Source organism: Ranitomeya variabilis, chromosome 2, assembly GCF_051348905.1.
Source record: "Ranitomeya variabilis isolate aRanVar5 chromosome 2, aRanVar5.hap1, whole genome shotgun sequence".
In the NCBI taxonomy this organism is placed as follows: Eukaryota; Metazoa; Chordata; class Amphibia; order Anura; family Dendrobatidae; genus Ranitomeya; species Ranitomeya variabilis.
The window spans coordinates 418,994,699-419,022,230 of record NC_135233.1 but is presented as its reverse complement, the minus strand read 5'-3'; the positions used below and the strand labels follow the sequence as shown (position 1 = coordinate 419,022,230).

At 51.8% G+C, this 27,532-nt stretch overlaps 1 protein-coding gene across 3 annotated transcripts in view; it reads left to right on the top strand.

The window, feature by feature from the left end:
* INSC (INSC spindle orientation adaptor protein) overlaps positions 1–27,532 on the top strand; it is a 421,594-nt gene that overhangs the window by 205,296 nt on the left and 188,766 nt on the right. For all 3 annotated transcript variants that reach the window (XM_077286597.1, XM_077286595.1, XM_077286596.1), the window contains exon 6: positions 15,753–15,866. In XM_077286597.1, coding sequence (XP_077142712.1) covers positions 15,753–15,866 — 114 coding nt within the window. The remainder of the gene's footprint in view (positions 1–15,752; positions 15,867–27,532) is intronic.

The following is a 27,532-nucleotide window of genomic DNA, read 5'->3' as shown; positions in this document are numbered from 1 at the left end:
CATTTCCTTCCTCTTTTTTCATCTCTACAGGATGAAAGTCCCACAAAAAGCTTCCATTCATCATTTACCAGAATGACTGCGCTAAGTAAATGAGCATTAAGATTCTCCCCGAATTCTAGGAAAAGCAGAAAAGACGTTGACCGCCTAGTCCTGGCTCCAGCATCTCGTGCTACTCAAGGGGTTAATATGTGGAGTAATCCCCGATATCAGTAATTTATGTGTTCATCAAGTCATTTCTAATACGAAGATGAACCACAAATAGTTTACGACCTCTTGATACGGTCAGCGTCGGTTGCCCGCACACCACATGCGGGCGAGAACCATTGTGCTCTGTTATTATTAATGAGCTGGAGTCACTTTCTATATCTGGGCCTAGAAGAGCAGCTGCAGTGAAAAGCATGGGGGAGGCACAAGGCAGCAGTCCCAGTCTATGATGCTACTACAATGCTTAGTTTACATGGATCTATGAGCGCTCACCTCTGTCTACTCTGGAGCTTTGCTCCTTAACACCAAGGACCATGTAGAACACATGAAAGATGTTGCTCATTTTCTTGGGGGTCAGCGATTCCCCCGGGGCCATCTCAGGTCTGGACACGACTTCTCCTAACAGGGCCATAATCTGAAAGGAGCCCCTGGAAGCTCCTTGGTGTTGGCTTCCCAGGAGGCTCCAACAGGCAATATATAAAATCCCCCAGACTAATTTCATGTATCATAATTTCTGGGATTTGTCCCTGTTTGAGGATTGACCACAAGTTCTCAATTGGATGAGATTTGGGCACTTTCCAGCCGAGGAGCAAAAATGGCAATGATAACATTCAAGCCCTGGTAGCAGAAGAACGGACAGCCATCAGTCAAGATCTGCCCAGAAGTCTGAAGAATAAGGGTCGGGAGAGCGGAGAATAAGGGGCGTGAGTGCGGAGAATAAAGGGCAGGAGTGCGGAGAATAAGGGGCGGGAGTGCGGCGAATAAGGAACGGGAGTGCGGAGAATAAGGGGCGGGAGTGCAGAGTATAAGGGTCGGGAGTGCGGAGAGTAAGGGTCAGGCTTGCGGAGAGTAAGGGTCGGAAGTGTGGAAAATAAGGGTCGGGAGTGTGGAGAATAAGGGTCGGGCTTGCGGAGAGTGCGGAGAATAAGGGTCGGGAGTGCAGGGAATAAGGGTCGGAAGTGCAGAGAATAAGGGTCGGAAGTGTGGAAAATAATGGTCGGGAGTGTGGAGAATAAGGGGCAGGAGTGCGGAGAATAAGGGTCGGGAGTGCGGAGAGTAAGGTTCAGGCTTGCGGAGAGTAAGGGGCAGGAGTGCGGAGAATAAGGGGCGGGAGTGCGGAGAATAAGGGCAGGAGTGCGAAGAGTAAGGGTCGGGAGAGCAGAGAATAAGGGTCAGGCTTGCGGAGAGTAAGGGGCAGGAGTGCGGAGAATAAGGGTCGGGAGTGTGGAGAATAAGGGTCGGGAGTGTGGAGAATAAGGGGCAGGAGTGCGGAGAATAAGGGTCGGGAGTGCGGAGAATAAGGGTCAGGAGTGCAGAGAATAAGGGTGGGGAGTGCGGAGAATAAGGGTCGGGAGTGCGGAGAATAAGGGTCGGGAGTGCGGAGAATAAGGGGCAGGAGTCTGGAGAATAAGGGTCGGGAGTGTGGAGAATAAGGGGCAGGAGTGTGGAGAATAAGGGGCAGGAGTATGGGAATAAGGGGCAGGAGTGCAGAGAATAAGGGTCGGGAGTGTGGAGAATAAGGGGCAGGAGTGCGGAGAATAAGGGTCGGGAGTGTGGAGAGTAAGGGGCGGGAGTCTGGAGAATAAGGGTCAGAAGTGTGGAGAATAAGGGTCGGGAGTGCGGAGAATAAGGGTCGGGAGTGTGGAGAATAAGGGTCGGGAGTGTGGAGAATAAGGGTCGGGAGTGCGGAGAATAAGGGTCACAAGTGTGGAGAATAAGGGTCGGGAGTGTGGAGAATAAGGGGCGGGAGTGTGGAGAATAAGAGTCGGGAGTGCGGAGAGTAAGAGGCTGGAGTGCAGAGAATAAGGGTCAGGCGTGCGGAGAGTAAGGGTCGGGAGTGGGGAGAGTAAGGGTCGGGAGTGCAGAGAATAAGGGTCAGGAGTCTGGAGAATAAGGGTCAGGAGTCTGGAGAATATAACGGTCGGGAGTGCGGAGATTAAGGCTCGAGAGTGCGGAGAATAAGGGCCGGGAGTGCAGAGAGTAAGGGTCGGGAGTGCGGAGAATAAGGGTCAGAAGTGTGGAGAATAAGGGTCGGGAGTGCGGAGATTAAGGCTCGAGAGTGCGGAGAATAAGGGTAGGGAGTGCGGAGAGTAAGGGTCGGGAGTGCGGAGAGTAAGGGTCGGGAGTGCGGAGAATAAGGGTCAAAAGTGTGGAGAATAAGGGTCGGGAGTGCGGAGAATAAGGGTCGGGAGTGTGGAGAATAAGGGGCAGGAGTGTGGCGAATAAGGGGCAGGAGTATAGAGAATAAGGGGAGGGAGTGTGGAGAATAAGGGGCAGGAGTGCGGAGAATAAGGGGCAGGAGTGCAGAGAATAAGGGGCAGGAGTCTGGAGAATAAAGGGCAGGAGTCTGGAGAATAAGGGGCAGGAGTGTGGAGAATAAGGGGCAGGAGTATGTAGAATAAGGGGCAGGAGTGCGGAGAATAAGGGGCAGGAGTCTGGAGAATAAGGGGCAGGAGTGCAGAGGATAAGGGTCAGGAGTGCGGAAAATAAGGGGCAGGAGTGTGGGGAATAAGTGGCAGGAGTGTGGGGAATAAGGGGCAGGAGTACGGAGAATAAGGGGCAGGATGTTGTGAATTTGCTTTTTGCTCCCTCTAGTGGTTACTAGTTTTTTGACTCTAGTTTTTCTGTCATTCCTTTTATCCGCACCTGGGTCGTTAGTTAGGGGTGTTGCTATATAAGCTCCCTGGACCTTCAGTTCTATGCCTGGCAACGTAGTTATCAGAGCTAGTCTGCTGTGCTCTTGTCTACTGATCCTGGTTCCAGTTCATCAGCTAAGTCTGCCTTTTGCTTTTTGCTATTTGCTTTGGTTTTGTATTTTTTGTCCAGCTTGTTCCAAATCTATATCCTGACCTTTGCTGGAAGCTCTAGGGGACTGGTGTTCTCCCCCCGGACCGTTAGACGGTTCGGGGGTTCTTGAATTTCCAGTGTGGATTTTGATAGGGTTTTTGTTGACCATATAAGTTACCTTTCTTTATTCTGCTATCAGTAAGCGGGCCTCTCTGTGCTAAACCTGGTTCATTTCTGTGTTTGTCATTTCCTCTTACCTCACCGTCATTATTTGTGGGGGGCTTCTATCCAGCTTTGGGGTCCCCTTCTCTGGAGGCAAGAAAGGTCTTTGTTTTCCTCTACTAGGGGTAGCTAGATTCTCCGGCTGGCGCGTGTCATCTAGAATCAACATAGGAATGATCCCCGGCTACTTCTAGTGTTGGCGTTAGGAGTAGATATATGGTCAACCCAGTTACCACTGCCCTATGAGCTGGATTTTTGTATTCTGCAGACTTCCACGTTCCTCTGAGACCCTCGCCATTGGGGTCATAACAGTTTGCCAGGCCAGTATTAAATGTTTAATGCATTGCAGAAGAGGGATTATAAGAAAGAAGATTCTGAGTTTTTTTTTTTTTTTTTCTTTCTCCTTCCCCTTTACCTCAGAGTGGCTATGCTTGCTGCAGACATGAATGTCCAGACCTTGATTACAAGTGTGGACCAGCTGGCTACTCGTGTACAGGGCATACAAGACTATGTTATCAGAAATCCTAGGTCAGAACCTAAAATACCGATTCCTGAACTGTTTTCCGGAGACAGGTTTAAGTTTAGGAATTTCGTGAATAATTGTAAATTGTTTTTGTCCCTGAGACCCTGTTCATCAGGAGATTCTGCTCAGCAAGTAAAAATTGTTATTTCGTTCTTACGGGGCGACCCTCAGGATTGGGCTTTTTCGCTGGCGCCAGGAGATCCGGCATTGGCTGATCTTGATGCGTTTTTTCTGGCGCTCGGTTTACTTTATGAGGAACCCAATCTTGAGATTCAGGCAGAAAAGGCCTTGCTGTCTATGTCTCAGGGGCAGGACGAGGCTGAAGTGTATTGCCAAAAATTTCGGAAATGGTCCGTGCTGACACATTGGAACGAGTGTGCACTGGCCGCTAATTTTAGAAATGGCCTTTCTGAAGCCATTAAGAATGTTATGGTGGGTTTTCCCATTCCCGCAGGTCTGAATGATACTATGGCACTGGCTATTCAGATTGACCGGCGGTTGCGGGAGCGCAAAACCGCAAATTCCCTCATGGTGTTGTCTGAACAGACACCTAATTCGGTGCAATGTGATAGAAAAACCGCAAATTCCCTCATGGTGTTGTCTGAACAGACACCTGATCTAATGCAATGTGATAGAATCCTGACTAGAAATGAGCGGAAAATTCATAGACGCCGGAATGGCTTGTGCTACTACTGTGGTGATTCTACACATGTTATCTCAGCATGCTCTAAACGTATAGCTAAGGTTGTTAGTCCTGTCACCGTTGGTAATTTGCAACCTAAATTTATTCTGTCTGTAACTTTGATTTGCTCACTGTCATCTTATCCTGTCATGGCGTTTGTAGAATCAGGTGCTGCCCTGAGTCTCATGGTACTCTCATTTGCTAAGCGCTGTGGATTTACTCTTGAACCATTAGAAAATCCTATTCCTCTTAGGGGTATTGATGCTACACCATTGGCAGCAAATAAACCGCAGTATTGGACTCAGGTTACCATGTGCATGACTCCTGAACACCGCGAGGTGATACGTTTCCTGGTTTTACATAAAATGCATGATTTGGTTGTTTTGGGGCTGCCATGGTTACAGACCCATAATCCAGTCCTGGACTGGAAGGCTATGTCAATCTCAAGTTGGGGCTGTCGTGGTATTCATGAGGATTCCCTGCCTGTGTCTATTGCTTCTTCTACGCCTTCGGAAGTTCCGGAGTATTTGTCTGATTATCAGGATGTCTTCAGTGAGTCTGAGTCCAGTGCACTGCCTCCTCATAGGGACTGTGACTGTGCTATAGATTTGATCCCAGGCAGTAAATTTCCTAAGGGAAGACTGTTTAATCTGTCGGTACCTGAACATACCGCTATGCGTTCATATATCAAGGAGTCTCTGGAAAATGGACATATTCGTCCGTCTTCTTCCCCTCTTGGTGCGGGATTCTTTTTTGTGGCAAAAAAGGACGGATCTTTGAGACCTTGTATTGATTATCGGCTTTTAAATAAGATCACTGTCAAATTTCAGTATCCTTTACCGCTGTTGTCTGACTTGTTTGCCCGGATTAAGGGTGCCAAGTGGTTCACCAAGATAGACCTTCGTGGTGCGTACAACCTTGTGCGCATTAAGCAAGGTGATGAATGGAAAACCGCATTCAATACGCCCGAAGGTCATTTTGAGTACTTGGTGATGCCTTTTGGGCTCTCCAATGCGCCTTCAGTTTTTCAGTCCTTTATGCATGACATTTTCCGGAAGTATCTGGATAAATTTTTGATTGTTTATCTGGATGATATTTTGGTTTTTTCTGATAATTGGGATTCGCATGTGGAGCAGGTCAGGTTGGTCTTTAAAATTTTGCGTGAAAATTCTTTGTTTGTCAAAGGCTCAAAGTGTCTCTTTGGTGTACAGAAGGTTCCCTTTTTGGGGTTCATTTTTTCCCCTTCTGCTGTGGAGATGGACCCAGTCAAGGTCCGAGCTATTCTTGATTGGACTCAGCCCTCGTCAGTTAAGAGTCTTCAGAAGTTCTTGGGCTTCGCTAACTTCTACCGTCGTTTTATCGCTAATTTTTCTAGCATTGTGAAACCTTTGACGGATATGACCAAGAAGGGCTCCGATGTAGCTAACTGGGCTCCTGCTGCCGTGGAGGCTTTCCAGGAGTTGAAACGCCGGTTTACTTCGGCGCCTGTTTTGTGCCAGCCTGACGTCTCACTTCCCTTTCAGGTTGAGGTGGATGCTTCGGAGATTGGGGCAGGGGCCGTTTTGTCGCAGAGAGGCCCTGGTTGCTCTGTTATGAAACCTTGTGCCTTTTTCTCTAGGAAGTTTTCGCCTGCCGAGCGAAATTATGATGTGGGCAATCGGGAGTTGTTGGCCATGAAATGGGCATTTGAGGAGTGGCGTCATTGGCTCGAGGGTGCTAAGCATCGTGTGGTGGTCTTGACTGATCACAAAAATCTGATGTATCTCGAGTCTGCTAAACGCCTTAATCCGAGACAGGCCCGCTGGTCATTGTTTTTCTCCCGCTTTGATTTTGTTGTCTCGTATTTACCAGGTTCAAAGAATGTGAAGGCCGATGCTCTTTCTAGGAGCTTTGTGCCTGATGCTCCTGGAGTCGCTGATCCTGTTGGTATTCTTAAAGATGGAGTTATCTTGTCAGCTATTTCTCCGGATCTGCGACGTGTGTTGCAGAGATTTCAGGCTGATAGGCCTGAGTCTTGTCCACCTGACAGACTGTTTGTCCCGGATAAGTGGACCAGCAGAGTCATTTCCGAGGTTCATTCCTCGGTGTTGGCAGGTCACCCGGGAATTTTTGGCACCAGAGATCTGGTGGCCAGGTCCTTTTGGTGGCCTTCCTTGTCAAGGGATGTGCGGTCATTTGTGCAGTCCTGTGGGACTTGTGCTCGAGCTAAGCCTTGCTGTTCTCGTGCCAGCGGTTTGCTCTTGCCCTTGCCTGTCCCGAAGAGACCTTGGACACATATCTCCATGGATTTCATTTCTGATCTTCCGCTATCTCAGGGCATGTCCGTTATCTGGGTGATATGTGATCGCTTCTCCAAGATGGTCCATTTGGTTCCTTTGCCTAAGCTGCCTTCCTCTTCCGATCTGGTTCCTGTGTTTTTCCAGAACGTGGTTCGTTTGCACGGCATCCCTGAGAATATTGTGTCAGACAGAGGATCCCAGTTCGTTTCCAGGTTCTGGCGATCCTTTTGTAGTAGGATGGGCATTGATTTGTCGTTTTCGTCTGCTTTCCATCCTCAGACTAATGGACAGACGGAGCGAACCAATCAGACTTTGGAGGCTTATTTGAGGTGTTTTGTCTCTGCTGATCAGGACGATTGGGTGACATTCTTGCCGTTGGCTGAGTTTGCCCTTAATAATCGGGCTAGTTCCGCCACCTTGGTTTCGCCTTTTTTCTGCAACTCTGGTTTCCATCCTCGCTTTTCTTCGGGTCATGTGGAGCCTTCTGACTGTCCTGGGGTGGATTCTGTGGTGGATAGGTTGCAGCAGATCTGGAATCATGTGGTGGACAACTTGAAGTTGTCACAGGAGAAGGCTCAGCGCTTTGCCAACCGCCGCCGCGGTGTGGGTCCCCGACTACGCGTTGGGGATTTGGTGTGGCTTTCTTCCCGCTTTGTTCCTATGAAGGTCTCCTCTCCCAAATTTAAACCTCGTTTTATTGGGCCTTACAAGATATTGGAAATCCTTAATCCTGTATCTTTTCGTCTGGATCTTCCTGTGTCGTTTGCTATTCACAATGTATTTCATAGGTCCTTGTTGCGGCGGTACATTGTGCCTGTAGTTCCTTCTGCTGAGCCTCCTGCTCCGGTGTTGGTTGAGGGCGAGTTGGAGTACGTGGTGGAGAAGATCTTGGATTCTCGCCTCTCCAGGCGGAGGCTTCAGTACCTGGTCAAGTGGAAGGGCTATGGTCAGGAGGATAATTCCTGGGTGGTCGCCTCTGATGTTCATGCGGCCGATTTAGTTCGTGCCTTTCATGCCGCTCATCCTGATCGCCCTGGTGGTCGTGGTGAGGGTTCGGTGACCCCTCACTAAGGGGGGGGGACTGTTGTGAATTTGCTTTTTGCTCCCTCTAGTGGTTACTAGTTTTTTGACTCTAGTTTTTCTGTCATTCCTTTTATCCGCACCTGGGTCGTTAGTTAGGGGTGTTGCTATATAAGCTCCCTGGACCTTCAGTTCTATGCCTGGCAACGTAGTTATCAGAGCTAGTCTGCTGTGCTCTTGTCTACTGATCCTGGTTCCAGTTCATCAGCTAAGTCTGCCTTTTGCTTTTTGCTATTTGCTTTGGTTTTGTATTTTTTGTCCAGCTTGTTCCAAATCTATATCCTGACCTTTGCTGGAAGCTCTAGGGGACTGGTGTTCTCCCCCCGGACCGTTAGACGGTTCGGGGGTTCTTGAATTTCCAGTGTGGATTTTGATAGGGTTTTTGTTGACCATATAAGTTACCTTTCTTTATTCTGCTATCAGTAAGCGGGCCTCTCTGTGCTAAACCTGGTTCATTTCTGTGTTTGTCATTTCCTCTTACCTCACCGTCATTATTTGTGGGGGGCTTCTATCCAGCTTTGGGGTCCCCTTCTCTGGAGGCAAGAAAGGTCTTTGTTTTCCTCTACTAGGGGTAGCTAGATTCTCCGGCTGGCGCGTGTCATCTAGAATCAACGTAGGAATGATCCCCGGCTACTTCTAGTGTTGGCGTTAGGAGTAGATATATGGTCAACCCAGTTACCACTGCCCTATGAGCTGGATTTTTGTATTCTGCAGACTTCCACGTTCCTCTGAGACCCTCGCCATTGGGGTCATAACAGCAGGAGTGTGGAGAATAAGGGGCAGGAGTGTGGGGAATAAGGGGCAGGAGTGCGGAGAATAAGTGGCAGGAGTCTGGAGACTAAGGGGCAGGAGTGCGGAGACTAAGGGGCAGGAGTGCGGAGAATAAGGGGCAGGAGTGCGGAGAATAAGGGGCAGGAGTGCGGAGAATAAGGGGCAGGAGTGTGGGGAATAAGGGGCAGGAGTGCGGAGAATAAGGGGCAGGAGTGCGGAGAATAAGGGTCGGGAGTGTGGAAAATAAGGGGCAGGAGTGCGGAGAATAAGGGTTGGGAGTGCGGAGAATAAGGGGCAGGAGTGCAGAAAATAAGGGTCGGGAGTGTGGAGAATGAGGGTCGGGAGTGTGGAGAATAAGGGTCGGGAGTGCGGAGAATAAGGGCGGGAGTCTGGAGAATAAAGGTCGGGAGTGCGGAGAATAAGGGGCAGGAGTGCGGAGACTAAGGGTCGGGAGTGCGGAGAATAAGGGTCAGAAGTGTGGAGAATAAAGGTCGGGAGTGCGGAGAATAAGGGTCGGGAGTGCGGAGAATAAGGGGCGGGAGTGTGGAGAGCAAGGGGCGAGAGTCTGGAGAATAAGGCTCAGAAGTGTGGAGAATAAGGGTCGGAAATGTGGAGAATAAGGGTCGGGAGTGTGGAGAATAAGGGGTGGGAGTGTGGAGAGTAAGGGGCGGGAGTCTGGAGAATAATGGTCAGAAGTGTGGAGAATAAGGGTCGGGAGTGCGGAGAATAAGGGTCAGAAGTGTGGGAATAAGGGGCCGGAGTGTGGAGAATAAGGGGCGGGAGTGTGGAGAATAAGGGTCGGGAGTGCGGAGAGTAAGAGGCGGGAGTGCGGAGAATAAGGGTCAGGCGTGCGGAGAGTAAGGGTCGGGAGTGCGGAGAATAAGGTGCAGGAGTGCGGAGAATAAGGGTCAGGAGTGCGGAGAATAAGGGTCAGGAGTCTGGAGAATAAGGGTCAGGAGTCTGGAGAATATAAAGGTCGGGAGTGCGGAGATTAAGGCTCGAGAGTGCGGTGAATAAGCGTTGGGAGTGCGGAGAATAAGGGGCGGGAGTGTGGAGAATAAGGGGCAGGAGTGTGGCTAATAAGGGGCAGGAGTATAGAGAATAAGGGTCAGGAGTCTGGAGAATAAGGGTCAGGAGTCTGGACAATAGGGGTCAGGAGTCTGGAGAATATAAGGGTCAGGAGTGGGGAGATTAAGGGTCGAGAGTGCGGAGAATAAGGGTTGGGAGTGCGGACAGTAAGGGTCGGGAGTGCGGAGAATAAGGGTCAGAAGTGTGGAGAATAAGGGTCGGGAGTGCGGAGAATAAGGGGTGGGAGTGTGGAGAATAAGGGGCAGGAGTGTGGCTAATAAGGGGAAGGAGAATAGAAAATAAGGGTCAGGAGTCTGGAGAATAAGGGTCAGGAGTCTGGAGAATAAGGGTCAGGAGTCTGGAGAATATAAGGGTCGGGAGTGCGGAGATTAAGGCTCGAGAGTGCGGAGAATAAGGGTCGGGAGTGCGGAGAGTAAGGGTCGGGAGTGCGGAGAATAAGGGGCGGGAGTGTGGAGAATAAGGGGCGGGAGTGTGGCGAATAAGGGGCAGGAGTATAGAGAATAAGGGGAGGGAGTGTGGAGAATAAGGGGCAGAAGTCTGGAGAATAAGTGGCAGGAGTGTGGAGAATAAGGGGCAGAAGTCTGGAGAATAAGGGGCAGGAGTATGTAGAATAAGGTGCAGGAGTGCGGAGAATAAGGGGCAGGAGTCTGAAGAATAAGGGGCAGGAGTGCAGAGGATAAGGGTCAGGAGTGTGGAGAATAAGGGGCAGGAGTGTGGGGAATAAGGGGCAGGAGTGTGGGGAATAAGGGGCAGGAGTACGGAGAATAAGGGGCAGGAGTGTGTAGAATAAGGGGCAGGAGTGTGGGTAATAAGGGGCAGGAGTCTGGAGAATAAGGGGCAGGAGTCTGGAGAATAAGGGGCAGGAGTGCGGAGAATAAGGGGCAGGAGTGCGGAGAATAAGGGGCAGGAGTCTGAAGAATAAGGGTCGGGAGTGTGGAGAATAAGGGGCAGGAGTGTGGGGAATAAGGGGCAGGAGTGCGGAGAATAAGGGGTAGGAGTGTGGGGAATAAGGGGCAGGAGTGTGGAGAATAAGGGGCAGGAGTGCGGAGAATAAGGGGCAGGAGTGCAGAGAATAAGGGGCAGGAGTCTGGAGAATAAGGGGCAGGAGTCTGGAGAATAAGGGGCAGGAGTGTGGAGAATAAGGGGCAGGAGTATGTAGAATAAGGGGCAGGAGTGCGGAGAATAAGGGGCAGGAGTCTGGAGAATAAGGGGCAGGAGTGCAGAGGATAAGGGTCAGGAGTGCGGAGAATAAGGGGCAGGAGTGTGGGGAATAAGTGGCAGGAGTGTGGGGAATAAGGGGCAGGAGTACGGAGAATAAGGGGCAGGAGTGTGGAGAATAAGGGGCAGGAGTTTGGGGAATATGGGGCAGGAGTGCGGAGAATAAGTGGCAGGAGTCTGGAGACTAAGGGGCAGGAGTGCGGAGAATAAGGGGCAGGAGTCTGGAGAATAAGGGGCAGGAGTGCAGAGGATAAGGGTCAGGAGTGCGGAGAATAAGGGGCAGGAGTGTGGGGAATAAGGGGCAGGAGTGCGGAGAATAAGGGGCAGGAGTGTGGGGAATAAGGGGCAGGAGTGCGGAGAATAAGGGGCAGGAGTGCGGAGAATAAGGGTCGGGAGTGTGGAAAATAAGGGGCAGGAGTGCGGAGAATAAGGGTTGGGAGTGCGGAGAATAAGGGGCAGGAGTGCGGAAAATAAGGGTCGGGAGTGTGGAGAATGAGAGTCGGGAGTGTGGAGAATAAGGGTCGGGAGTGCGGAGAATAAGGGCGGGAGTCTGGAGAATAAAGGTCGGGAGTGCGGAGAATAAGGGGCAGGAGTGCGGAGACTAAGGGTCGGGAGTGCGGAGAATAAGGGTCAGAAGTGTGGAGAATAAAGGTCGGGAGTGCGGAGAATAAGGGTCGGGAGTGCGGAGAATAAGGGGCGGGAGTGTGGAGAGCAAGGGGCGGGAGTCTGGAGAATAAGGCTCAGAAGTGTGGAGAATAAGGGTCGGAAGTGTGGAGAATAAGGGTCGGGAGTGTGGAGAATAAGGGGCGGGAGTGTGGAGAGTAAGGGGCGGGAGTCTGGAGAATAATGGTCAGAAGTGTGGAGAATAAGGGTCGGGAGTGCGGAGAATAAGGGTCAGAAGTGTGGCGAATAAGGGGCCGGAGTGTGGAGAATAAGGGGCGGGAGTGTGGAGAATAAGGGTCGGGAGTGCGGAGAGTAAGAGGCGGGAGTGCGGAGAATAAGGGTCAGGCGTGCGGAGAGTAAGGGTCGGGAGTGGGGAGAGTAAGGGTCGGGAGTGCGGAGAATAAGGGGCAGGAGTGCGGAGAATAAGGGTCAGGAGTGGGGAGAATAAGGGTCAGGAGTCTGGAGAATAAGGGTCAGGAGTCTGGAGAATATAAAGGTCGGGAGTGCGGAGATTAAGGCTCGAGAGTGCGGTGAATAAGGGTCGGGAGTGCGGAGAATAAGGGGCGGGAGTGTGGAGAATAAGGGGCAGGAGTGTGGCTAATAAGGGGCAGGAGTATAGAGAATAAGGGTCAGGAGTCTGGAGAATAAGGGTCAGGAGTCTGGAGAATAAGGGTCAGGAGTCTGGAGAATATAAGGGTCAGGAGTGGGGAGATTAAGGGTCGAGAGTGCGGAGAATAAGGGTTGGGAGTGCGGAGAGTAAGGGTCGGGAGTGCGGAGAATAAGGGTCAGAAGTGTGGAGAATAAGGGTCGGGAGTGCGGAGAATAAGGGGTGGGAGTGTGGAGAATAAGGGGCAGGAGTGTGGCTAATAAGGGGAAGGAGAATAGAGAATAAGGGTCAGGAGTCTGGAGAATAAGGGTCAGGAGTCTGGAGAATAAGGGTCAGGAGTCTGGAGAATATAAGGGTCGGGAGTGCGGAGATTAAGGCTCGAGAGTGCGGAGAATAAGGGTCGGGAGTGCGGAGAGTAAGGGTCGGGAGTGCGGAGAATAAGGGTCAGAAGTGTGGAGAATAAGGGTCGGGAGTGCGGAGAATAAGGGGCGGGAGTGTGGCGAATAAGGGGCAGGAGTATAGAGAATAAGGGGAGGGAGTGTGGAGAATAAGGGGCAAAAGTCTGGAGAATAAGGGGCAGGAGTGTGGAGAATAAGGGGCAGAAGTCTGGAGAATAAGGGGCAGGAGTATGTAGAATAAGGTGCAGGAGTGCGGAGAATAAGGGGCAGGAGTCTGAAGAATAAGGGGCAGGAGTGCAGAGGATAAGGGTCGGGAGTGCGGAGAATAAGGGTCAGAAGTGTGGCGAATAAGGGGCCGGAGTGTGGAGAATAAGGGGCGGGAGTGTGGAGAATAAGGGTCGGGAGTGCGGAGAGTAAGAGGCGGGAGTGCGGAGAATAAGGGTCAGGCGTGCGGAGAGTAAGGGTCGGGAGTGGGGAGAGTAAGGGTCGGGAGTGCGGAGAATAAGGGGCAGGAGTGCGGAGAATAAGGGTCAGGAGTGGGGAGAATAAGGGTCAGGAGTCTGGAGAATAAGGGTCAGGAGTCTGGAGAATATAAAGGTCGGGAGTGCGGAGATTAAGGCTCGAGAGTGCGGTGAATAAGGGTCGGGAGTGCGGAGAATAAGGGGCGGGAGTGTGGAGAATAAGGGGCAGGAGTGTGGCTAATAAGGGGCAGGAGTATAGAGAATAAGGGTCAGGAGTCTGGAGAATAAGGGTCAGGAGTCTGGAGAATAAGGGTCAGGAGTCTGGAGAATATAAGGGTCAGGAGTGGGGAGATTAAGGGTCGAGAGTGCGGAGAATAAGGGTTGGGAGTGCGGAGAGTAAGGGTCGGGAGTGCGGAGAATAAGGGTCAGAAGTGTGGAGAATAAGGGTCGGGAGTGCGGAGAATAAGGGGTGGGAGTGTGGAGAATAAGGGGCAGGAGTGTGGCTAATAAGGGGAAGGAGAATAGAGAATAAGGGTCAGGAGTCTGGAGAATAAGGGTCAGGAGTCTGGAGAATAAGGGTCAGGAGTCTGGAGAATATAAGGGTCGGGAGTGCGGAGATTAAGGCTCGAGAGTGCGGAGAATAAGGGTCGGGAGTGCGGAGAGTAAGGGTCGGGAGTGCGGAGAATAAGGGTCAGAAGTGTGGAGAATAAGGGTCGGGAGTGCGGAGAATAAGGGGCGGGAGTGTGGCGAATAAGGGGCAGGAGTATAGAGAATAAGGGGAGGGAGTGTGGAGAATAAGGGGCAAAAGTCTGGAGAATAAGGGGCAGGAGTGTGGAGAATAAGGGGCAGAAGTCTGGAGAATAAGGGGCAGGAGTATGTAGAATAAGGTGCAGGAGTGCGGAGAATAAGGGGCAGGAGTCTGAAGAATAAGGGGCAGGAGTGCAGAGGATAAGGGTAAGGAGTGCGGAGAATAAGGGGCAGGAGTGTGGGGAATAAGGGGCAGGAGTGTGGGGAATAAGGGGCAGGAGTACGGAGAATAAGGGGCAGGAGTGTGTAGAATAAGGGGCAGGAGTGTGGGTAATAAGGGGCAGGAGTGCGGAGAATAAGTGGCAGGAGTCTGGAGAATAAGGAGCAGGAGTGCGGAGAATAAGGGGCAGGAGTGCGGAGAATAAGGGGCAGGAGTCTGAAGAATAAGGGTCGGGAGTGTGGAGAATAAGGGGCAGGAGTGTGGGTAATAAGGGGCAGGAGTGTGGAGAATAAGGGGCAGGAGTGTGGAGAATAAGGGGCAGGAGTGTGGAGAATAAGGGGCAGGAGTGTGGAGAATAAGGGGCAGGAGTGCGGAGAACAAGGGGCAGGAGTGCAGAGAATAAGGGGCAGGAGTCTGGAGAATAAGGGGCAGGAGTCTGGAGAATAAGGGGCAGGAGTGTGGAGAATAAGGGGCAGGAGTATGTAGAATAAGGGGCAGGAGTGCGGAGAATAAGGGGCAGGAGTCTGGAGAATAAGGGGCAGGAGTGCAGAGGATAAGGGTCAGGAGTGCGGAGAATAAGGGGCAGGAGTATGGGGAATAAGTGGCAGGAGTGTGGGGAATAAGGGTCGGGAGTGCGGAGAATATTGAGGCGTCACAGAAACTTCATGTGTTTGTCACTAACAATGTAGCAACATATGAAATGTTTATAATTGTCCAATAGTAACCATAGAAACAGCGACTAGAGAGCATAAAGTACTGAAAAGGAAAATGGGAAAACCAAATCTTTTCAGTCTGAAAACTTTTGGCCATGACCGTATGTATGCCCAGATAATGTTGCTGCTTGATCTCTAATGTTCTCACACAAACCTCTGAGGCCGTCACAGAACAGCTGTAGTTATACTGAGAAGAGATTACACCCAGGTGGATTCAATGTACTGATCATGTGACTTTTGGAGGAGATTGGTCACTCAGGATCTTATTTAGGGGCATCAGACTCTGGGGGGCTGAATACAAGTGCACAATATCACCATTTTCAGATATTTTTAAAATATTTAGAAATCCATTGAAGGAAAGCCAGGGAAGATGGGTTAAATCCCAGCACTAGAGGTCCTGCTAGCTGGGACTAGACCCAGGCGCGGTGTTCATTTTGGTCTGTGTCAGCCAGGGACTGAGCAGTGTGAGGGGTTGGAGCTGGTGAGTAACCAGTGAAGGTGCAAGCCCGTTATTGCTCGGCTTTCATTGAGAATAATCTGTGATTTTTGTTATTGTGTGTCTGCTGGGAAAAAGCTATATTCATGTGAAGAAATGAGCAAATTATGGGGTGGAATAAACCTCAAACTGCTCTGGCACAAGAACCCCGGCCGGTGTGAATCCCCACAAATGTATCATTTCATTTACACCTCACAAATACTCGCTACTTTGTGTTGGTGTCACATAAAATCCTGAGAAAATACTTTTAAGTTTGTGGGTGTAACCTGAAAAATGTGGAAAGGTTCACGGGGTGTGAAGACTTTTTCTAGGAACTGTATATAGATAACTACATAGATATGAGATCTGTGCTGCTCAGTCTGCTGATTCCTTTCCGGTTCTCCTCTTAGTATTTGGGGCCTCGGAAGGAGACGTCGCGGTGAGGGCACTGAGGGATCGCCGCCTCCGCGTCTCCTATTATTATTCCATGCAGCTCATTATATTATCGGACAGTGTGCTCAGATGAAAGCTATGAGACCTCGTCAGTGATGTCATCGCACGAGCCCTGTATTGTCACTCTCACATCATGAATGACGTCTGTGATTGATTTCAGGGTCTAGTGGACGAGCTGGAGACCTGTGAGAACATGTACAGTATGAACGCCGCCATACACAGCCTGTTCAGCCTCACTCAGGAGGGGGCACGACTTTGCCATCTGGTGGCACAGGTGAGAATGAGAGATCAAAGCGGTGAGGGGTACTGGTAATGTAGTAGATGTCACCGGCAGTCCTATGTAAGAACACAGTGATAACTCTGAGTACAGATAATGTAGTAGATGTCACCTGCAGTCCTATGTAACACCACAGATAACACAGTGATAACTCTCTGAGTACAGATAATGTAGTAGAGGTCACCTGCAGTCCTATGTAACACCACAGATAACACAGTGATAACTCTCTGAGTACAGATAATGTAGTAGAGGTCACCTGCAGTCCTATGTTACACCACAGGTAACACAGTGATAACTCTCTGAGTACAGGTAATGTAGTAGATGTCACCTCCAGTCCTATGTAACACCACAGATAACACAGTGATAACTCTCTGAGTACAGGTAATGTAGTAGATGTCACCTGCAGTCCTATGTAACACCACAGGTAACACAGTGATATCTGAGTACAGGTAATGTAGTAGATGTCACCTGCAGTCCTATGTAACACCACAGATAACACAGCGATATCTGAGTACAGGTAATGTAGATGTCACCTGCAGTCCTATGTAACACCACAGATAACACAGTGATAACTCTCTGAGTGCAGATAATGTAGTAGAGGTCACCTGCAGTCCTATGTAGCACCACAGATAACACAGTGATAACTCTGAGTACAGATAATGTAGTAGATGTCACATGCAGTCCTATGTAACACCACAGATAACACAGTGATAACTCTCCGAGTACAGGTAATGTAGTAGATATCACCTGCAGTCCTATGTAACACCACAGATAACACAGTGATAACTCTCTGAGTACAGATAATGTAGTAGATGTCACCTGCAGTCCTATGTAACACCACAGGTAACACAGTGATATCTCTCTGAGTACAGATAATGTAGTAGATGTCACCTGCAGTCCTATGTAACACCACAGATAACACAGTGATAACTCTCTGAGTACAGATAATGTAGTAGATGTCACCTGCAGTCCTATGTAACACCACAGATAACACAGTGATATCTCTCTGAGTACAGATAATGTAGTAGATGTCACCTGCAGTCCTATGTAACACCACAGATAACACAGTGATAACTCTCTGAGTACAGATAATGTAGTAGATGTCACCTGCAGTCCTATGTAACAGGGGAGCAGCAGCCTCACACTTTACTGGATGAAACTGTGACGTGATTATCTATACTGTCGTATGAACCGGCCCCAGGTTCAGTCCAACTTTTCTCTGACTCATTCGTGGCCTTTGAAAACTTCCAAAAGCATCAGGAGGCGAGGTCTGATCCGTGCTGCGAATGGCGCGGAGGATCTGGCAAACAGCCCTAGGGTGGCGAATCTTTGGTGTTTGCCTTGCACATTTGTCTGGAAAACAATTTATTTGGATTGATTTGTGAATCCAGAAGTCGCTGGTGAGCACAACGTTAGTCCGGCGATGCCAACTATCCTCTGTGCCACCGGCTGCATGGACACTGGAAGGTGGAAACAGAACATTAGTGTGCGGCCATCGCAGGGGCTGACCAGGGCTGCGGCTACAAGGGATCCCAAGCATCAGCTGAGGTCTCCTGCCTGGCATTACCCAGGTTATATCGGGATCTCTGTGTTCACAGGTCACATTTATTACACTTGGTGCTTTGTACGACAGCTTGCACCAAATTATTATAAGAAACCCAGCATATCAGGGCTGTCCCACACGTCCAGATAATTCCGGTACCGGAAACAATCGGTACCGGAGTTATCCGTGTCCGTGTGCCCGTGAGCTCACGTAGGCCATACGTGCGGCACACGTGTGCCACCCGTGTGGCGAGTGGGTACCACACGGAGCGTGCAGGAGACAGCGCTAAAGTTTAGCGCTGTCCCCTGCATCGTGCTGAAGCCGCGATTCATATCTTCTGTGCAGCAGCGTTTGCTGCATAGAAGATATGAATAATAGTGTTTAAAAGAAAGATCTATTTGTCCACCGCCCCCCCACCCCCTGTGCGCCCCCCCGCTGTTCAGAAAATACTCACCCGCATCCCTCGTCGGCTGTCGCTCCTTTCTGGTCTGGCCGCGGCTTCCACTGTTTGCGGTCACGTGGGGCCGCTCATTTACAGTCATGAATAGGCGGCTCCACCTCCCATAGGGGCGGAGCAGACTATTCATGATTGTAAATGAGCGGCCCCACGTGACCGCATACAGTAGAAGCCGCGGCCAGACCAGGAAGCAGCGACTGCCAACGTGGGAGCGGGTGAGTATTTTCTGAACAGCGGGGGGGCGCACAGGGGGTGGGGGGGCGGCGGACAGGTAGATCTTTCATTTAAACACTATTATTCATATCTTCTATGCAGCAAACACTGCTGCACAGAAGATATGAATCGCGGCTTCAGCACCATGTGGGGGGGACAGCGCTTACTGTAGCGCTGTCTCCTGCACGCCACAGGGACCGCACACGGAGAACGTCCATTGACTTTAATGGGTCCGTGTAATACGTGCGCCCCCACGAACACTGACATGTCTCCGTGTTTGGCACACGGAGACACGGTCCGCAAAAAATCAATGACATCTGCACAGATGCATTGATTTTAATGGGTCTACGTGTGTCAGTGGCTCCGGTACGTGAGGAAACTGTCACCTCACGTACTGGAGACACTGACGTGTGAAACCGGCGTCACTAAAAGTTACAAATTCCCACAAGTAAGGCCATGTATGCACCTTGTGTCTGTGCAGGTGACTCCTCACTCCTCTGTATGCACATTGTGTCTGTGCAGGTGACTCCTCACTCCTCTATGCACCTTGTGTCTGTGCCGGACACTCCTCATTCCCCTCTATGCACCTCCTGTCTGTGCCGGTCACTCCTCACTCCACTCTATGCACCTCCTGTCTGTGCAGGTCACTCCTCACTCCCCTCTATGCACCTCCTGTCTGTGCAGGTCACTCCTCACTCCCCTATATGCACCTCCTGTCTGTGCCAGTCACTCCTCACTCCACACCTCCTGTCTGTGCAGGTTATTCCTCACTCCCCACTATACGCCTCCTGTCTGTGCAGATCACTCCTCACTCCCCTCTATACACCTCCTGTCTGTGCAGTTGTTTCCTCACTCCCCTCTATACACCTCCTGATCTGTGCAGGTCACTCCTCACTCCCCTCTATGCACCTCCTGTCTGTGCAGGTGATTCCTCACTCCCCTCTATACACCTCCTGTCTGTGCAGGCCACTCCTCCCTCCTCTATGCACCTTCTGTCTGTGGAGGTGACTCCTCACTCCCTTCTATCCACCTCCTGTCTGTGCAGGTCACTCCTCACTCCCCTCTATGCACCTTCTGTCTGTGCAGGTGACACCTTACTCCCCTCTATCCACCTCCTGTCTGTGCCGGTGACTCCTCACTCCCCTCTATACCCCTCCTGTCTGTGCAGGTCACTCCACACTCCCCTCTATGCACCTCCTGTCTGTGCCGGTCACTCCTCACTCCCCTTTATGCACCTCCTGTCTGTGTAGGTGACTCCTCACTCCCCTCTATACACCTCCTGTCTGTGCCGGTCACTCCTCACTCCCCTCTATACACCTCCTGTCTGTGCCGGTCACTCCTCACTCCCCTCTATGCACCTCCTGTCTGTGCCGGTCACTCCTCACTCCCCTCTATGCACCTCCTTTCTGTGCAGGTCACTCCTCTCTATGCACCTCCTGTCTGTGCCGGTCACTCCTCACTCCCCTCTATACACCTCCTGTCTGTGCCGGTCACTCCACTCCCCTCTATGCACCTCCTGTCTGTGCCGGTCACTCCTCACTCCCCTCTATGCACCTCCTGTCTGTGCAGGTCACTCCTCTCTATGCACCTCCTGTCTGTGCCGGTCACTCCTCACTCCCCTCTATACACCTCCTGTCTGTGCCGGTCACTCCACTCCCCTCTATGCACCTCCTGTCTGTGCCGGTCACTCCTCATTCCCCTCTATGCACCTCCTGTCTGTGCAGGTCACTCCTCTCTATGCACCTCCTGTCTGTGCCGGTCACTCCACTCCCCTCTATGCACCTCCTTTCTGTGCCGGTCACTCCTCATTCCCCTCTATACACCTCCTGTCTGTGTCGGTCACTCCTCACTCCCGTCTATGCACCTCCTGTCTGTGCAGGTGACTCCTCACTCCCCTCTATACACCTCCTGTCTGTGCCGGTCACTCCTCACTCCTCTCTATGCACCTTCTGTCTGTGCAGGTGACTCCTCACTCCCCTCTATCCACCTCCTGTCTGTGCAGGTGACTCCTCACTCCCCTCTATGCACCTCCTGTCTGTGCCGGTCACTCCTCACTCCCCTCTATGCACCTCCTGTCTGTGCAGGTCACTCCTCACTCCCCTCTATACACCTCCTGTCTGTGCCGGTCACTCCACTCCCCTCTATGCACCTCCTGTCTGTGCCGGTCACTCCTCATTCCCCTCTATACACCTCCTGTCTGTGCAGGTCACTCCTCACTCCCCTCTATACACCTCCTGTCTGTGCAGGTGACTCCTCACTCCCTTCTATACACCTCCTGTCTGTGCCGGTCACTCCTCACTCCCCTCTATACACCTCCTGTCTGTGCCGGTCACTCCACTCCCCTCTATGCACCTCCTGTCTGTGCCGGTCACTCCTCATTCCCCTCTATACACCTCCTGTCTGTGCAGGTCACTCCTCACTCCCCTCTATACACCTCCTGTCTGTGCCGGTCACTCCTCACTCCCGTCTATGCACCTCCTGTCTGTGCAGGTGACTCCTCACTCCCCTCTATACACCTCCTGTCTGTGCCGGTCACTCCTCCCTCCTCTATGCACCTTCTGTCTGTGCAGGTGACTCCTCACTCCCCTCTATGCACCTCCTGTCTGTGCCGGTCGCTCCTCATTCCCCTTTATACACCTCCTGTCTGTGCAGGTCACTCCTCACTCCCCTCTATACACCTCCTGTCTGTGCCGGTCACTCCTCACTCCTCTCTATGCACCTTCTGTCTGTGCAGGTGACTCCTCACTCCCCTCTATCCACCTCCTGTCTGTGCAGGTGACTCCTCACTCCCCTCTATGCACCTCCTGTCTGTGCCGGTCACTCCTCACTCCCCTCTATGCACCTCCTGTCTGTGCAGGTTACTCCTCACTCCCCTCTATACACCTCCTGTCTGTGCCGGTCACTCCACTCCCCTCCATGCACCTCCTGTCTGTGCCGGTCACTCCTCATTCCCCTCTATACACCTCCTGTCTGTGCAGGTCACTCCTCACTCCCCTCTATACACCTCCTGTCTGTGCCGGTCACTCCTCACTCCCGTCTATGCACCTCCTGTCTGTGCAGGTGACTCCTCACTCCCCTCTATACACCTCCTGTCTGTGCCGGTCACTCCTCCCTCCTCTATGCACCTTCTGTCTTTGCAGGTGACTTCTCACTCCCCTCTATGCACCTCCTGTCTGTGCCGGTCGCTCCTCATTCCCCTTTATACACCTCCTGTCTGTGCAGGTCACTCCTCACTCCCCTCTATACACCTCCTGTCTGTGCCGGTCACTCCTCACTCCTCTCTATGCACCTTCTGTCTGTGCAGGTGACTCCTCACTCCCCTCTATCCACCTCCTGTCTGTGCAGGTGACTCCTCACTCCCCTCTATGCACCTCCTGTCTGTGCCGGTCACTCCTCACTCCCCTCTATGCACCTCCTGTCTGTGCCGGTCACTCCTCACTCCCCTCTATACACCTCCTGTCTGTGCCGGTCACTCCTCACTCCCCTCTATGCACCTCCTGTCTGTGCAGGTGACTCCTCACTCCCCTCTATGCACCTCCTGTCTGTGCAGGTGACTCCTCACTCCCTTCTATACACCTCCTGTCTGTGCCGGTCACTCCTCACTCCCCTCTGTACACCTCCTGTCTGTGCAGGTCACTCCTCACTCCCCTCTATACACCTCCTGTCTGTGCCGGTCACTCCTCACTCCCGTCTATGCACCTCCTGTCTGTGCAGGTGACTCCTCACTCCCCTCTATACACCTCCTGTTTGTGCCGGTCACTCCTCCCTCCTCTATGCACCTTCTGTCTGTGCAGGTGACTCCTCACTCCCCTCTATGCACCTCCTGTCTGTGCCGGTCGCTCCTCATTCCCCTTTATACACCTCCTGTCTGTGCAGGTCACTCCTCACTCCCCTCTATACACCTCCTGTCTGTGCCGGTCACTCCTCACTCCTCTCTATGCACCTTCTGTCTGTGCAGGTGACTCCTCACTCCCCTCTATCCACCTCCTGTCTGTGCAGGTGACTCCTCACTCCCCTCTATGCACCTCCTGTCTGTGCCGGTCACTCCTCACTCCCCTCTATGCACCTCCTGTCTGTGCCGGTCACTCCTCACTCCCCTCTATACACCTCCTGTCTGTGCCGGTCACTCCTCACTCCCCTCAATGCACCTCCTGTCTGTGCAGGTGACTCCTCACTCCCCTCTATGCACCTACTGTCTGTGCAGGTGACTCCTCACTCCCTTCTATACACCTCCTGTCTGTGCCGGTCACTCCTCACTCCCCTCTATACACCTCCTGTCTGTGCAGGTCACTCCTCACTCCCCTCTATACACCTCCTGTCTGTGCCGGTCACTCCTCATTCCCCTTTATACACCTCCTGTCTGTGCAGGTCACTCCTCACTCCCCTCTATGCACTTCCTGTCTGTGCCGGTCACTCCTCACTCCCCTCTATACACCTCCTGTCTGTGCCGGTCACTCCTCACTCCCCTCTATGCACCTCCTGTCTGTGCAGGTGACTCCTCACTCCCCTCTATGCACCTCCTGTCTGTGCAGGTGACTCCTCACTCCCTTCTATACACCTCCTGTCTGTGCCGGTCACTCCTCACTCCCCTCTATACACCTCCTGTCTGTGCAGGTCACTCCTCACTCCCCTCTATACACCTCCTGTCTGTGCCGGTCACTCCTCATTCCCCTTTATACACCTCCTGTCTGTGCAGGTCACTCCTCACTCCCCTCTATGCACCTTCTGTCTGTGCAGGTGACTCCTCACTCCCCTCTATCCACCTTCTGTCTGTGCAGGTGACTCCTCACTCCCCTCTATCCACCTCCTGTCTGTGCAGGTGACTCCTCACTCCCCTCTATACACCTCCTGTCTGTGCAGGTGACTCCTCACTCCCCTCTATGCACCTCCTGTCTGTGCAGGTGACTCCTCACTCCCTTCTATCCACCTCCTGCCTGTGCAGGTCACTCCTCACTCCTCTCTATGCACCTTCTGTCTGTGCAGGTGACTCCTTACTCCCCTCTATCCACCTCCTGTCTGTGCCGGTGACTCCTCACTCCCCTCTATACCCCTCCTGTCTGTGCAGGTCACTCCACACTCCCCTCTATGCACCTCCTGTCTGTGCCGGTCACTCCTCACTCCCCTTTATGCACCTCCTGTCTGTGTAGGTGACTCCTCACTCCCCTCTATACACCTCCTGTCTGTGCCGGTCACTCCTCACTCCCCTCTATAGACCTCCTGTCTGTGCCGGTCACTCCTCACTCCCCTCTATGCACCTCCTGTCTGTGCAGGTCACTCCTCTCTATGCACCTCCTGTCTGTGCCGGTCACTCCTCACTCCCCTCTATACACCTCCTGTCTGTGCCGGTCACTCCCCTCTATGCACCTCCTGTCTGTGCCGGTCACTCCTCATTCCCCTCTATACACCTCCTGTCTGTGCAGGTCACTCCTCACTCCCCTCTATACACCTCCTGTCTGTGCCGGTCACTCCTCACTCCCGTCTATGCACCTCCTGTCTGTGCAGGTGACTCCTCACTCCCCTCTATACACCTCCTGTCTGTGCCGGTCACTCCTCCCTCCTCTATGCACCTTCTGTCTGTGCAGGTGACTCCTCACTCCCCTCTCTGCACCTCCTGTCTGTGCCGGTCGCTCCTCATTCCCCTTTATACACCTCCTGTCTGTGCAGGTCACTCCTCACTCCCCTCTATACACCTCCTGTCTGTGCCGGTCACTCCTCACTCCTCTCTATGCACCTTCTGTCTGTGCAGGTGACTCCTCACTCCCCTCTATCCACCTCCTGTCTGTGCAGGTGACTCCTCACTCCCCTCCATGCACCTCCTGTCTGTGCCGGTCACTCCTCACTCCCCTCTATGCACCTCCTGTCTGTGCCGGTCACTCCTCACTCCCCTCTATACACCTCCTGTCTGTGCCGGTCACTCCTCACTCCCCTCTATGCACCTCCTGTCTGTGCAGGTGACTCCTCACTCCCCTCTATGCACCTCCTGTCTGTGCAGGTGACTCCTCACTCCCTTCTATACACCTCCTGTCTGTGCCGGTCACTCCTCACTCCCCTCTATACACCTCCTGTCTGTGCAGGTCACTCCTCACTCCCCTCTATGCACCTCCTGTCTGTGCCGGTCACTCCTCATTCCCCTTTATACACCTCCTGTCTGTGCAGGTCACTCCTCACTCCCCTTTATACACCTCCTGTCTGTGCAGGTGACTCCTCACTCCCTTCTATACACCTCCTGTCTGTGCCGGTCACTCCTCACTCCCCTCTATACACCTCCTGTCTGTGCAGGTCACTCCTCACTCCCCTCTATGCACCTCCTGTCTGTGCCGGTCACTCCTCATTCCCCTTTATACACCTCCTGTCTGTGCAGGTCACTCCTCACTCCCCTCTATACACCTCCTGTCTGTGCCGGTCACTCCTCATTCCCCTTTATACACCTCCTGTCTGTGCAGGTCACTCCTCACTCCCCTCTATGCACCTTCTGTCTGTGCAGGTGACTCCTCACTCCCCTCTATCCACCTCCTGTCTGTGCAGGTGACTCCTCACTCCCCTCTATACACCTCCTGTCTGTGCAGGTGACTCCTCACTCCCCTCTATGCACCTCCTGTCTGTGCAGGTGACTCCTCACTCCCCTCTATACACCTCCTGTCTGTGCAGGTCACTTCTCACTCCCCTTTATGCACCTCCTGTTTGTGCCGGTCACTCCTCACTCCCCTCTATGCACCTCCTGTCTGTGCCGGTCACTCCTCACTTCCCTCTATGCACTGTTGTGAATTCCATTTCTCGGACTCCCTCCTGTGGTCATTAATGGTACTTTGGTTAGTTCTGCTCTTGGACTCCCTCTGGTGGCTTTGAGCGGAACTGCTGGTCTCTGAGGTTTGCTTTCTCAGCAGCCCTCGTTTATTGTTATGCTGGCTTCCCTATTTAACTCTACTCAGATTGTTACTTCATGCCAGCTGTCAATGTATCAGTATTGGTTCAGATCTCTCTTGGACTTCTCTGAGGACCTGTCTACTCCAGCAGAAGCTAAGTCCTTGCTAGTTCATTTGTTGTTACTGCTGCCTAAATATATTTCTTAGTACTGCTAAATTCTAGTCCAGCTTGCTATCATGATATTTCCTTGGAGAAAGGGCATATTCGCCCGTCTTCATCACCGTTGGGAGCAGGGTTCTTTTTTGTGGCCAAGAAGGATGGTTCTCTGAGACCCTGTATAGACTACCGCCTTCTCAATAAAATCACGGTCAAATTTCAGTACCCTTTGCCTCTGCTGTCTGATTTGTTTGCTCGGATTAAGGGGGCTAGTTGGTTCACCAAGATAGATCTTCGAGGGGCGTATAACCTTGTGCATATTAAACAGGGCGATGAATGGAAAACAGCATTTAATACGCCCGAGGGCCATTTTGAGTACCTGGTGATGCCTTTCGGGCTTTCTAACGCTCCATCTGTGTTTCAGTCCTTTATGCATGACATCTTCCGAAAGTATCTGGATAGATTCATGATTGTATATTTGGATGATATTTTGGTCTTTTCAGATGATTCGGAGTCTCATGTGAAGCAGGTCAGAATGGTATTTCAGGTCCTTCGTGCTAATTCCTTGTTTGTGAAGGGGTCTAAGTGTCTCTTTGGAGTTCAGAAGGTTTCCTTTTTGGGCTTCATTTTTTCCCCTTCTACTATCGAGATGGATCCTGTTAAAGTTCAGGCCATTTATGATTGGACTCAACCTACATCTGTGAAGAGTCTTCAGAAATTCCTGGGCTTTGCTAATTTTTACCGTCGCTTCATCGCTAATTTTTCTAGTGTGGTTAAACCTTTGACTGATTTGACAAAGAAAGGTGCTGATGTGGTGAATTGGTCCTCCGCGGCCGTGGAGGCTTTTCAGGAGCTGAAATGTCGTTTTTCTTCGGCCCCTGTGTTGCGTCAGCCAGATGTTTCGCTCCCTTTTCAGGTTGAGGTTGATGCTTCTGAGATTGGAGCAGGGGCTGTTTTGTCTCAAAGAAGTTCTGATGGCTCTGTGATGAAGCCATGTGCCTTCTTTTCTAGAAAGTTTTCGCCTGCTGAGCGTAATTATGATGTTGGCAATCGGGAGCTGCTGGCTATGAAGTGGGCATTCGAGGAGTGGCGACATTGGCTTGAGGGAGCCAAGCACCGCGTGGTGGTCTTGACGGATCACAAGAATTTGACTTATCTCGAGTCTGCCAAGCGGTTGAATCCTAGACAGGCTCGATGGTCACTGTTTTTCTCCCGTTTCGATTTTGTGGTCTCATACCTTCCGGGTTCTAAGAATGTGAAGGCTGATGCCCTTTCTAGGAGTTTTGTGCCTGATTCTCCGGGAGTCCCTGAGCCGGCTGGTATTCTCAAGGAGGGGGTAATTCTGTCTGCCATCTCCCCTGATTTGCGGCAGGTGCTGCAGGAGTTTCAGGCTGATAGACCTGACCGTTGTCCAGCGGAGAAACTGTTTGTCCCTGATAGATGGACTAGCAGAGTTATTTCTGAGGTTCATTGCTCGGTGTTGGCTGGTCATCCTGGCATTTTTGGTACCAGGGATTTGGTTTGGTTGTCTTCTCGTTATGTTCCTATGAAGGTTTCTTCTCCTAAGTTTAAGCCTCGTTTCATTGGTCCTTATAAGATTTCTGAAATTCTCAACCCTGTGTCATTTCGTTTGGTCCTTCCAGCTTCCTTTGCCATCCATAATGTGTTCCATAGGTCGTTGTTGCGGAGGTATGTGGCGCCTATGGTTCCCTACGTTGATCCTCCTGCTCCGGTGTTGGTTGAGGGGGAGTTGGAGTATGTGGTGGAGAAAATTTTGGATTCTTGTATTTCGAGACGGAAGCTCCATTACCTGGTTAAGTGGAAGGGCTATGGTCAGGAGGATAATTCCTGGGTTGTTGCCTCCGATGTCCATGCTGCCTATCTTGTTCGAGCCTTTCATTTGGCTCGTCCTGATCGGCCTGGGGGCCCTGGTGAGGGTTCGGTGACCCCTCCTCAAGGGGGGGGGGGTACTGTTGTGAATTCCATTTCTCGGACTCCCTCCTGTGGTCATGAATGGTACTTTGGTTAGTTCTGCTCTTGGACTCCTCACTCCCCTCTATCCACCTCCTGTCTGTGCAGGTGACTCCTCACTCCCCTCTATACACCTCCTGTCTGTGCAGGTCACTCCTCACTCCCCTTTATGCACCTCCTGTCTGTGCAGGTCACTCCTCACTCCCCTCTATACATCTCCTGTCTGTGCAGGTGACTCCTCACTCCCCTCTATGCACCTCCTGTTGTGAATCCGCTTTTGGGCTCCCCTGGTGGTTGCTGGTGGTACTGGTGACTTGTGTGTCTTTGCTGTCTCAGTTCACCTGCTCCCATCAGTGTTTGGGAGTTTCCTATTTAGCCTTGCTCTCCAGTCATTTCCTTGCCGGTCATCATTGTAACCAGAGCCTTCGGTTGCATGTTCCTGCTACTAGTCTGCTGATC